General features: G+C 45.5%; 1 protein-coding gene and 1 long non-coding RNA gene across 3 annotated transcripts in view; both read left to right on the forward strand.

Moving 5' to 3' along the window:
• The window catches only part of HMOX2 (heme oxygenase 2), a 28,584-nt gene extending 17,032 nt beyond the window's left edge, over positions 1–11,552 (forward strand). Inside the window, exons 2-7 of one of the 2 annotated variants that reach the window (XM_079121363.1) lie at positions 5,192–5,309; positions 6,544–6,665; positions 8,731–8,848; positions 9,211–9,702; positions 10,632–10,758; positions 10,846–11,552. In XM_079121363.1, coding sequence (XP_078977489.1) covers positions 6,580–6,665; positions 8,731–8,848; positions 9,211–9,702; positions 10,632–10,758; positions 10,846–10,973 — 951 coding nt within the window. In that variant the 5' untranslated portion in view covers positions 5,192–5,309; positions 6,544–6,579 and the 3' untranslated portion in view covers positions 10,974–11,552. The remainder of the gene's footprint in view (positions 1–5,191; positions 5,310–6,543; positions 6,666–8,730; positions 8,849–9,210; positions 9,703–10,631; positions 10,759–10,845) is intronic. The other variant, XM_079121362.1, reaches the window with a different exon arrangement.
• LOC306649910 overlaps positions 1–13,255 on the forward strand; it is a 144,390-nt gene that overhangs the window by 124,015 nt on the left and 7,120 nt on the right. The gene's annotated exons all lie outside the window — the stretch shown is intronic.

Consider the following 13,255-nt stretch of genomic DNA (forward strand, 5'->3'; position numbering starts at 1 on the left):
AATTTTTTTAGTTGTCAGTGGACTTTTATTTATATATGGTACTGAGGATCGAACCCAGGGCCTCACACATGCAAGCAAGTGCTTTACCACTGAGCCACAAACCCAGCCCTCATGTGCATTTTTTTTGTGTGTGCTTAAATAAAACTTAAAAAAAAAAAAAAAAAACCTGGAGGTGTAGTTCAGTGACAGAGTGCTTGGCTAGCATGTTGGAGGCCTTGGGTTCAATCCCTAGCACAAACAACACCAAAAACAACACCAAAAAGAGTTATTGTCTTGTTACAACATAAAACCTTCATTTAGATAGTGGTCTTTGGATATTCTGTTTGTGTATTGCAACAGTTATAACTCAAGTTGAAGGCTTCCTAGGGTGCTGAACATAATGTTTGACCCTGATAAACTTGAGTCTAAGGGAAATCTTGATCTGTTTTAGGAAGTTTATAGTTTAATTGGGGAAACAGGATGATAGTCATGTCATGTGGTGATATGGTGCCAGTTCTATGTAGGAGGGAACTCTGAGCTGTGGGGACCCTTCTAGGAAGCAACAGGGAACTCCCACCAAGGCGATAATGTGAACCCTGATGCTTTGCTATAAGCCATTCCACAAGGAGGAAACAGTAGCAGAAATCTCTGAGTAGCCACTTAGCCTCTCTTTGAATGTGGGATAACACTAGCGCATGTCATGTGCATCAGCGGGTCACTGTTGAGTGTCACTATTCAGTGAGTCAGAGGCTTGCAGCATTGTTCTAACTCCAGAGAGCAAGTCACTCTGCCATCCCTTCCCCTCTGTTCTGGCTGAGTTCAGCAACCTGCACCCTTCCTTCAGTTGCAGATTCTCCAGGGCAAAGAAAAAGAAGTCTTTATTGTTCTTCTTGGATCTCCAGGTGGGAAATGAATCATCAGTGCTCCTTAGATTATTTCTTCCTATCAGCTGTGCCCTGCACTACCTGACCTTGTGAAATTTGCTGGACTTGGGTCTCCATGAAGGAGAATGTCTTTGAACAGTGTACGTGGTTTCAAAAGCCTTAGTACCTTGAGATAGCAACTTACCAGGAGTAAAAAGTTTTGATATGAGTATTCTGCATCTGTTGGTCTAACAGGAACCTCTTCTGTTGGAAGTCACCATGATAGGAACTTGCTGCTTCGGTCAGAACAGGTGTTGGAATGAAAATCAGTAGCTGATCAAGCAAATGGCTTGGATTATGGGAATTATGAAGTAGTGGAGGTAGATTTTACAGAGGGTCATGGTTTTCTGCAAATGGGAAAGAGGGCAAAGTGACCTTTCTGCCATATGTAATAGCAAAAAGGGTTCAGGGTTGACTTCCTGTTGACTAGTTAGTAAAGAGCCAATCTTAGCTGGTTTGCTTGGACAATTCCTCTCTCTGGACTCTTTCCTTTGATTCCCTATAGTTACGTCCCCTTACTCCTCCTTTCCCCTATTTACAAGAGAATCGGACTACTTTATGTAAAAGCAGCAGCCTGTTGGCTAAGAAGCCCAACAAAAAGAAAGAAGACCTAATAGCTTTCCAAATTACCTTCCTGTTTTCTTTTTTTTTTTTTTTTTTTTTTTTTTTTTTTTTTTTTTTTTTTTGGCGGTACTGGGGATCAAACTCAGGACCTTGTGCTTGCAAGGCAAGCACTCTACCAGCTGAGCTATCTCCCCAGCCCTACCTTCCTGTTCTTGTCAGTATACTTACATAATATACTTTTTTTTCTTGTGGCCCTGGAAATTGAACTCAGAGGTGCTCTACCACTGAGCTACATCCCCAGCTCTTTTTATTTTTTATTTGAGATAGGGTTTCACTAAGTTGCTTAGGGCCTCTCTAAGTTGCTGAGGCTGGCCTCAAACTTGTGATCTTCCTGCCTCAGCCTCCTGAGTTGCCAGGATTATAGATGTGTGCCACTCTGTTGGTTTATATATTGTACATTTGTACACAGTATTAGTATTTTGGATCTTTAAAAAAATAAGTTTATATGTACTTTTCCCTGGGTGAATGCACCTGGTTCCTGGCTTGTCTACTGGTTAGGGCTGTATACCAGCATTCCATTGCTTGCTTACTACCCTTGGACCATTCCAAGCCTTTGCCATTAGACCATATGATTTGTTTTCTAGCATAAGAATATGACTGTTACTATTTTGGTACAGATTACTATGAATATTTCTTGAGGTGTATTTTCCAGGGTGGAATTTTTTCTTTTGTTTTTGAAATATGTTTGTGAGTAACTTTTTTTTTGTTGTTGTGGTGGTGCAGGGGATTTGAACCCAGGACTTGTGCTTGCAAAGCAAGCACTCTACCAACTAAGCTATATCCCCAACCCTGTGAGCAACTTCTTGTTGATAAGAGAGATTGAAGCCACTGCACAGACCAGTAATTCCAGCAGCTCTGGAGGCTAAAATAGAATTGCAAGTTCAAGACCAGTTTCGGCAACTTAGTGGGGACTTAAGCAACTTAGTAAGACCCTGATTCAAAATAAAAAATAAAAAAGGCTGGTGCACCCTCTACCCCCCCCCCAAAAAAAAAAGAGAGATTGAAGTGTAGAAAGGCCCTACATTTATAATTTGGCTCATAATTTTCTAAGAATTCCGGTGGTTCTTTTTTTTTTCCCCTCAGTGGTTCTACAAAGAAAAAAGGATTCAAGTCAGCCAGACTTAAGTTTGAACATTTATCTTTTCTTTTCAGATAAATGTTGAAAGGTAGCCTCTTTGTGCCACATTACATGGCCAACTCCTTTGAGAAAAAGTGACCAGCCACAGGGCCAAAAAGGATTCAAGTCAGCCAGACTTAAGTTTGAACATTTATCTTTTCTTTTCAGATAAATGTTGAAAGGTAGCCTCTTTGTGCCACATTACATGGCCAACTCCTTTGAGAAAAAGTGACCAGCCACAGGGCCATGGACACAGGCTGCCTGCCCTGGTATCACCCAGGTTGAACATGCTAACCAGCAATGAAGAGCGGATTACTTCTTGGGTTTTTTTTTTTTTTTTTTTTTTTTTTGGTAGTGCTGAGGATCAAAACCAGGGCCTCCTGCATGCTAGGCAAGTTCTCTACCACTGAGCTATACCCCTAGCCCTTTGCTGTTGTTTTTAACCCTATGTATTGATGATATGCATGAGACTTTTTCCTTCCTCCTTTCCCCACTTTCCTTTTCCTTTTTTTCTTCTTTTAACTTGGATTTTTCTCTTTTTGCTCAAGTATTTATCAGAACCTAGCATTTTTCAGATTTTCCACTGGGTGGACAGAATTTGGGGCTGGCAACTAGACATGAGATTGAAGAGGGTAGGGGGTATACCTGAGGGGACATGGCACAAATAAAGTGCATCTCAGAAAAAGAAAATGCCAAAATAGGCACCAGTGCAAGCCAATTCCTCTCCCTTTTTTGGGGGTACTGAGGATTGAACCCAGAGCCTCTCACATGCTGGGCAGATGTTCTACCAATGAGTTACATCTCAGCCTCTTGTATTTTTTTGAGACAGAGTTTCCCAGGATAACCTTGAACTTGGCGATCCTCCTGCTTTTAGACGGAGTAGCTAAGTCTACAGGAATTCTCCACCATCCCCCCCTCCCCTTTTTTTTTTTTTTGTGTGGGGACTCCAGGGATTGCACTCAGGGCACTTGACCACTAAGCTACATCTCCAGCCCTATTTTGTATTTTATTTAAAGATAGGGTCTCACTGAGTTTCTTAGTGCCTCACCATTGCTGAGGCTGGCTTTGAACTTGTGATCCTCCTGCCTCAGCCTCCCCCTCTCCCTATGTATTTTTAAGAGAAGTAAAGACCTTCTTGTTCAAGCAGACTACATTCTCCCAGAGCGCAAGCAGTTATTATCGAATAAAACACAGTTAATGATCAGATTTAATCACGTACACAGTTACTGTTGTGTGACATAATAGTTGCACATAGCAGGAAGCTTACCTAAGTTACCACAGTTGGTAATCTGTGTACTTGTTATTGTCTTTGCTTCAACTATAAGCAGCTGAGGTCTGCAGTACTTGGTGCCTGTTTGCTTAGCATAGTAGTGCTGTCTAGAGGCCCTGTGACCCTTTGTGTCCCTCCCTCTTCTAGGCAGCCCACCATTCCCATCCTACCACCCACTTTGCCTCTCTGCTGAGTAATGAGCAGCTAGAGGCACATATTGGCTCTCAGGGTCCCCAGGGGTGTGGGACACAGCTGTTCTTTTTTTAAAAGTCTGTAAATCACCAGGCACACACCTATAATCCCAGCTACTCAGGAAGCTAAGGGAGGAGGATCCCAAGTTCAGCGCCAGCCTGGGCAACTTAGTGAGAACATCTCTCAAAATAAAATAAAAAATAAAAGGGCTGGGAATGTAGTTCAGTGGGTTCAACCCCTAGTATTGCAAGCTGAGCTCAGTGAAACATGCCTGCAATCCCTGCAACTGAGGAGGGGGAGTGAGGTTGAGGAGGGAGGAGGATCACAAGTTTGAGGCCAGCCTGGGCAATTTAGTGAGACCCTCAGCAACTTAAGGAGACCCTGTCTAAAAACAAAACGGTTTGGGGGCGTGACACAGCAATAGAGAGCTTCTGGTTTCAATCCCTAGTACTCTACCATCCCTGGCACCAGGGGGAAAAAGAAGTCTATAAAGGAAGATAAATTGTGGACAAGTCCTTAGAAGGCTTGTGGGGGGCTTATTCTGCAGCTAGCAAAGTCTGCTTCAGCCCCTTCATAGAAAGACACACAGCTGAATAACCTCATTCCATCTGTGAATCTTCCCATTTCTGCGTGTGTTATATTATTCCCTCGATCTGCAGACTGTTGAGGGTTCTTCTCCAGGAGGCCTTTCTGCATACCATTCCTTCTACTTGATAACCTTCCTTTTCTTTTTTCTGGACTACTCTGTGCACTGTGTAGTTCATCAGTATTACGCAGAAGAATATGTCTACTTTGGATTCAAGAGATGCTTTCATTTTGTTTTCTGCTATTTATTTATTTAATTTTTTTAGCATTTTTGTGTATCACTAAACTTCAGTCAAATTCAATACAGGGTTGAAGATGTAGCTTACTTGCCTCACATATATGAGGCCCTGGGTTTGATTCTCCAGCACCACAAAAATAAATGAATCAATAAATAGAACTAAAGACAAGTACAAGCAGTAACATTCATGAGTGCTTACCACATAACAGGCATTGTGCTTTATTGTTCTCATTTAATTTTCTTTAATTAATTCCATTGTATAGATGCTGAATCTGAAGTCGAGAAAATTCTGAAAGATTGTGCTGAGCAAATTATGTATTGTAATACCTCAAAAGATAACAAAGAAAATGTAACTAGGTGTCTGGAGGAAACTCAGGGAGGGTATGTACCAGTAACTTATGGATAAGACTTCTTAGTTTTCTTCTTTATGCTCTTGGCCTTTTTGAAAGACCAGTTCTTATACTTCTTTGCCCCCTTGACACTCATTCTGGGTAGATCATGTAGAAAATGTTTAGTAAATAACTGGTTGAGGTAGAAAACTAAGGTTTTTTTCTTTGCTTGGCCCATTGTGGCCTGAGGAAGCCTGACATGGCCCCAATGTTGATCATTTTGTCTTTGAGCGACTTCTTAGTTGTTGGCGCTACTGTTGTTCAGTCTGGAAAGTTTCCCTAGTGGGCTGCCCTTTACAGTGCTTAGAGTTGAAGCCTCCAGGGATGGAGGATGAGCTTGTCATGTTGTGGGACTATATTTCCCTGGCTGAAGAAAGTTCAGCCCCTGTAGCAGGTGATAGGAATTGATTGACCAATATTTCCTTCAGCCCAGCAGAGTTCTGAGTAGGCTGGGGACAGCCTGCTTTCTAGGTGACTCAAATGGAACGGATACAGTATTGTTGGGTGCCTAGTCATCTGCTCTTCTATACAGTGTAACTGTTGGACACAGCCTGACTTCATTAAATTCCAGTTAACACCCTGTCCCTGCTATTCTCTGCACTAGGCCACCCATCTACCATCAGGTAGGATGTGCTGACCTTGGGTGTACTTGTAGTGACATGGAAGCCTTGTGTTGCTTGCCCAGCTGAGAATTGTAGTGCTATAGTTTTTTAATTTATTTTTTAAATCTATGATGTATCTTTATGATGCTTTTGGTAGCTTTTTATTCTGATCTGATTTCATACAGAAAAATTATAAGAATAGCACGAAGAACTCTTGTATATCTTTTACTCAGATTCTCTGTCAACATTCTGCCTAATTTGCTGTCTTACATGGGAATGTGTCTTATCCCCCACAAACTCCAACATAGATGCAGTGGCTACTCCCTCTTCTTCTGGAACTTCTGACAGTAAGTTGCAGACAGTGTGCTCCTTTACTTGCTTCATTGTATTTCCTCAGAACAAGTTCAACATCAACAAAGTGCTGTTACCTAATCCACTTTCAGTGTTCAGATTTGTCCATATTCTTATATGGGCTCAGTAATGGCACAGCTTTATTGTAAAGAAAACAACCCTGGGGTGCAGGGGTGTATGGTTGGTTACATTCACTCAGAAAGCAAAACAGGCAGGCATTTGGGGAAGTGATTGCCAAGGATGCTGAATCACTGGTTCCTTGTTTCTCTACAGGACTAGAGTGAGGGCGTCAAGAACCACTCAGCAACGATGTCAGCAGAAGTGGAGACCTCTGAGGGAGTAGATGAGTCTGAGAAAAATAACTCTGTGGCCCCAGAAAAGGAAAACCATACCAGGTGAGCATTGGAGGTTGGCAGCATCAGATCAGGTGGTCCCACCACCTTCCATGTTCACATCTGGTGTTCTCTGCTTTGGGATGCCTGGTTGGCACTGAAGGGCCCCAAGTCCCTAGCCACTTCATGTGGGCTCAGAAAGGGTAATTAGGCAGAACTGGCTCCTTTACAGTGTCTTCCATCCCTTAAAATTTAGGGATTGAACTTTTTTTCCTTCTCCCCCCCCCCCCCCATTGGTCCTTTTTAGTTATACATGACAGTAAAATCCACTTTGGCATAATTCTATAAGCATGGAATATATCTCGTTCTAATTCTTTTTTTTTTTGCGGTACTGGGGATCAAACTCAGGGCCTTGCACTTGCGAGGCAAGCACTCTACCAGCTGAGCTATCTCCCCAGCCCATCTCCTTTCCCTTCCTTCTTCCCATCCCCTACTCCCTTCCTCTATTAATTTTTCTGCCATGTACCCACAGGTTTTTTTTTAATGAATTAATTGTGGATATACACAATGGTGAGATTTCTGTGGTGTATGTTGATATATATACTTAGGAAAGTTATGTCAGATTCATTCTTCTGCCTTCCCATTTCCTAGTCCCCTTTGCCTACTCTACTGAACTAGTCCTCTCCCAGGACTTGAACTCTTAATTACTCTTTAGGGCAGGATTTTTAGGACAATTTCTCTCCAAGCCTTAAATTACTGGGCTCTGCTCTGTACTGTTCTTAGCCTTTTGTTAGAGCCATGATGAGCCTTGTCATTGGCTCCGCCCGTCTCTCAGTATTAGGTATAGAACCCAGGGCCTCACACATGCTAGGAAAGCACCCTACCACTGAACTACATCCCCAGCATACCACTACCCCCATTGTTTTTGGTACTGGGGATTGAACCCAGTAACCATCAAGCCATATTCCCAGCCCTTTTTATATTTTGTTTAGAGAAAAAGTCTTGCTAAGTTGCTGAGACTGGCTTTAAACTTGTGAGGCCAAGTTGGTTTTCATAGATGGATATATGAACCCTGCCCAGATGCCATCATCTTTTTTTTTTTTTTTTTTTTTTAATACGGGGGATTGAACTCAGGGGCACTCAACCACTGAGCCACATCCCCAGCCCTATTTTGTATTTTAGTTGCTTAGTGCCTCATTTTTGCTGAGGCTGGCTTTAAACTCCCGAGCAGCTGGGATTACAGGTGTGTGACACCATGCCCAGCACCAGATGACATCATCTTTAGGGTCATGCTTTCTACCTTGTCATCTATCAGCACAACTTATGTATAATTTGTATGTGTGTGGTGCTCATCACATGCTAGGTAAGTATGTAACACTGAACTATATCCCCAGCCCTTTGTTGTTATTTATGTATATATGTGGCACTGGGGATGAAACCCAGGGTCTTGTACATGCTAGGCAGGCACTCTACCAACTGAGCTATAACCCCAGTCCCTTTTTTATTTTGAGACTGACTGGGTCTTGCAAAGTTGCCCAGGCTGCCTCAGACTTGTGATTCTCTTGCTTCAGCCTCCCAAGCAGCTGGGATTATAGGCATGTGCCACTGTGCCTGGTTTTCCTGTATGATTTTGTCAAGCAGTACAAATCCAAGTACTTGGCCTCAGCCTCTCAGTTGTTTCTTTCTCATCCTCCATGCCTGGGTGCAGCCACATGTAGTCCTGAAGAGACTGGACATATGGTGGGAGGAAGGCAGCAGGGCTGCCTCAGGAGATCCACATTTCCAAGGGCCGGGTATTCCTAGAGAAGCCACCAAATAACTGGTGGGATTAGAGGTGTATATTTCTTCAGCCACTATGTGGCCACAGAATCAAAATGCCATTCCTTTCAGTGGTTCCTAGCCCAGACACTTAGACCTAGAGTCTTGTGGAGGCCACTATCCATCTGTATGTTTCCTGAGAAGACTAGCTGCTTGCACTGTGTCCCCTCCCCTGCTGTTCATGCAGAAGTGTTGGAACAGCCTCCGCCTCCAGTACAGCGAGTGGTTGCCCTGGGATCTGGACTTTGTTCTGTGGTCTTTTCCCGGGAACTAGGAAGGGCTCTCTCACACACACATCCCATCTCTGCAGAATGGCTGACCTCTCTGAACTCCTCAAAGAAGGGACCAAGGAAGCACATGACCGGGCAGAAAACACCCAGTTTGTCAAGGACTTCTTGAAAGGCAACATTAAGAAGGAAATATTTAAGGTTTGTGCCATCAGTCAGATAAAGTTGTGTTCCAAACTTCCATATGGGGATGGGTTGGAGTGCCCCTTGGAGCCACTCTAAGGGAATACCTAGGTCTTTTTCCATATTCAGTCTTTGTTGATGTTAAGCTGTGGCTCTCCTGGCTTAAATGGAATAACAATAATGTAAAGGAAGCAAAAATTATGTGTTTCAAAGAATTTGCTGTATTTTTCCTCTAAGAAACACTGAAGCTTCCTAGATGTGTTAAATAATTCACTATATAAAAATGGTTCACATTTGGGGCTTGGACTGAAAGGGGTCTTGCTTTGGGAGTGCCAGTCTGGCCTGCAGTCTTCTCCTGTGGTCTCCTGTTACCTCCACAGCGGGCTACAACTGCACTTTACTTCACATACTCAGCCCTTGAGGAGGAAATGGACCGCAACAAGGACCACCCAGCCTTTGCCCCTTTATACTTCCCCATGGAGCTGCACCGGAAGGAGGCACTGACCAAGGACATGGAGTACTTCTTTGGTGAGAACTGGGAGGAGCTGGTGAAGTGCTCCGAGGCTGCCCAGAAGTACGTGGAACGGATCCACTATATAGGGCAGAATGAGCCAGAGCTGCTGGTGGCCCATGCATACACTCGCTACATGGGGGACCTATCAGGAGGCCAGGTGCTGAAGAAGGTGGCCCAGCGGGCACTGAAACTCCCCAGCACAGGGGAAGGGACCCAGTTCTACCTGTTTGAGCATGTGGACAATGCCCAGCAGTTCAAGCAGTTTTACCGGGCCAGGATGAATGCCCTGGATCTGAATCTGAAGACCAAAGAGAGGATCGTGGAGGAGGCCAACAAGGCCTTTGAGTACAACATGCAGGTACTGCTGGGTGCCTAGGCTATGCTTTGATAGTGGAAACAGATTCACAGCTTCCTGGGAGGACATAAGTGGAAAGAGGATAGATGGACTATAGTATCTTCCCCAGAGAAAGGCAAGGGAACCAAATTGGTCACCAGTGGGCATCGAGACCTGTCTTGCTAGATTCTTGTGGATAGTTTTGGGAAGGGCAAGGCCCCAGCACATAGAGGGTACTGGGACAATGGGGCTGTCTTCTCCTTCTCGTCACAAGGTACTGGAACTGAGGAATAGAGAATTTCCTCCTTTTTAGCAAGGATTGCCATGAAGAGTCTTGCTTGGTAATTTAGCTAGAGACAGATTCACCAAGAAGGAAGAATCAAGGAGGAGAGTAACTGTTTCCAAGTAGCTTTCAGTTAGGGCTGAGGTCTTGGGGACTAACTCTGCCCCCTGCCACAGGTCATTCCTCACTGCCAGCCAGACTGAACAGTCCCCAGAAGCCCTCCAGTGTGGATTCCCAGGATGGGTCTGCCCTGCTGTGGGCTGTTCTCATTTCCATTTTTCTGTTCCTTGCTAAAATATGACCAGCAGCTAGAAATGGGAAAGTACTGGTGGCCGGCCTCATGTCTGTGCCCTGGTAGTCTCACTGCTCAAGTCCCCTCAGGGCCAGTTGGCATGGGGTATGTGTCTGGTCAGTGCCCAGGGAAGACCCACCATGATTGGCAGCCTTGGGGTGCCACCAGCAGATGTGACCACATCTCCCAGAGCTCCCATTAGGGAGAAGTGCAATAGCATTGCCACCCACTGGGGCTGCTGACTGTCTAGTTGGCATTGCTGAGCCAAGTGCACCTGTTCCACCTCCCTCTGTATGGCATGGGGTGGGTGGGGAGGAATCTGCTCCAAAAGCAAAGTCTGTGCAGTCCAGGATGGCTCAGTTTATCTGTGCTTCTCAGATATTCAATGAACTGGACCAGGCTGGCTCTGCCTTGGCCAGAGAGACCCTGGAGGATGGGCTCCCTGTGCACGACGGGAAGGGAGATGTACGTAAATGCCCCTTCTATGCTGCTCAAGAAGACAAAGGTAGGTTGTGAATTTCAAACTCCCCTCCTGGGACAGGCATGTCACTGGCCCCCATTGATGCCCTGTTTCCTGTTGCACTACATGCAGGTGCCCTGGAGGGCAGCAGCTGCCCCTTCCGGACAGCTATGGCTGTGCTGAGGAAGCCCAGTCTCCAGTTCATTTTGGCTGCTGGTGTGGCCCTGGCTGCTGGACTCTTGGCCTGGTACTACATGTGAAGGACCTGCCATGCCATGCTGGAGTCCTCCCAAGTGACCTCTGTACTCCCATCTCTACCCCACTAATCTACCACCTCAGGTGACTTTTTAAATGCTGGGTTTGAGAAAACAAGCAACCAATAAAAGCTAGACGCTAGCTCTGCCTGATAGCATCTTCTCTGTAGGCCAGATGGGCACCAGGCATATGGGCTATCACCCTCACAGCAGCTGGCACGGTAGGGCAAGCCTGGAACAAGCTCTGCTCCATGGCTTCTGCACCTTGAGCCCTAGGTGCATTCCCTTCATTCTCTATGTTCACAGTACCTGAGGAAATATGTCCTTGCCCTGTTGGGAGTAAGCCCTAGTAGCCAGTATGCCTCAGTTCTGTGGGATGAGAGGGGCAAACAATATTGCTCAACTTCTGGGCCGCCTTTGGGGACCTGGGGTGAGGTTGGGCCAAAGCCAGAATCCCTCTCTGCCTGAGAGGCCCTAGGAGCTCTTTCTCAATCAAGAGCTCCCAAAGGTGTGCAAGCCTGGGCTGTCCCCTCCCCTGGTCTGTGTAAATGCTATAGCATTCAATAAAATGGACTCTGTATGCTTCTTTGTTTTTGGCATGGGGTCAATAAAGCCACTTCCTAGACCCTAATAACCCACTGGGAAAGAGGGTATTTAGAAACAAGGGTATTTAGGGTGTTTAGAAACAAGGGTATTTTATCCACGTGGGTTACGGGACACTCCTGTCCTAAAAGCCCCCTGCATTCTCCTGACCTCATGTACTTCTCTGACACTGTTGGTCATCATCTAGTACTCCTTCTCCAAGACAGTCACTCTTGATCACACTTTTGTCAGAGAGATCCTAATGTTTACCTGTACCTGTGATTTTTCCAACTCACTTTGGAGGTTTCCTACTTAAAAAAACAAACAAAAAAAACCATATAAACAATTCATTGTCTAAAATAGAAACATGAAGTTAAATATTTTTATTAGTAGGAATCTATCACTTGTAAAAGTTTTATTCAAAAAGGGTTATATGGTGATGAGTCTTTTTAAACTGTAGACTGAATCTTACCACCTTTACAGTTAAGTTAGTGGGCCAAGGCCAGAGCAGGTCCAGAATTTGGGTGCTCAGACTAGACTGTACTCTACTAACCTGCAGACCATTAGTCTCAACCCAGTGGCTCTTAGGTGAAAAGGAGCTACAGGTTAGGGGACATCAAACCCAAGCTTGGGGTGGGGAGCCTCCAATTTGCATGTCCCAAGGGTGGATGGCAAGGCATAGATGTGTGGAACCAGTATCAGGAAGAAAGGTGACCTTACAAACTGTCAAAGGCAGTTTCTGTCCTGGCCTAGTCACAGCTGGATTCCCAGGGCAGGTCTACATCTGAGTCAAGTTTGGCATAATTATTAGGTCCTTAAATACCAAGGTTATCCCCAAAGCAGTTGGGTTCAACCCCCTACACAATCCCCTCCCTCACTACCTGTAGCCCCACCCTCTCCCTCAGAAAAGAAGGAAGCCAGGCAAGAGAGCAGAGGCCCAGGGCAGGGGAGTGAAAGGGCCAATTTAATGAGAAACTACAAACTGAGACCAGGCCACGATTCACAGTGACAGGAGGCCATGCAGTGACAGTGTGCGACCAGGAGCGGGACAGCAGCAGGATACAGCGTCCATGTGGACAAGTTTACAGACAAACCACTTAGGTAATAAAGACAGGTTTGGGCCTAGGCCCTGGGCAAGGCAGTTTTCCACTAGGACACTTCCACCACTTGTGACTCCTCCTTCCTCATCCCAGCCCAGTACCACAGCTATTTCTGTTGAAGTGTCCCAACGAGGGAGTAGGTACAGCAACAGCAAGTCAGGTAAGGCAAAGGGCCTAGTGCTTTCCAGGAAGAGAACCAAGGGTGAAGGTGCTGTAAATCTCAGGGCCTCTATACAGGGGCCCCCTCTTATCTGCCATCTGTTTCAGCTGGGACACAGCAGCCATTGGATAGAGGTTGTACCCACACACAGTGAGGACACAGAGGAGACAGATCAGGCTAGGTTCATGGGCATTCCTTACTGGCCCCAGAAAATGTAGGAGTTCACAGAGGTGTGGCCAGAAAGGGGGTCTGCACACTAACTCAAAGAGGGTGGGGAGGGGATGAGTCCCTCTTGGTTAACAGGGCCATGACTTACACAACATCCTCCCTACCTTGCACCAGGGGCTCTTGGGCACTTGGACAGAGAGATGTCCTGGGTTTCCATACCTGAGTGCTGAGGGCCAGAGTTGGCAATCGCTAATTCTGACATGCCCCACCTCTGGCAC

This window comes from Sciurus vulgaris, assembly GCF_902686455.1.
Source record: "Sciurus vulgaris genome assembly, chromosome: 18".
NCBI lineage: Eukaryota > Metazoa > Chordata > Mammalia > Rodentia > Sciuridae > Sciurus > Sciurus vulgaris.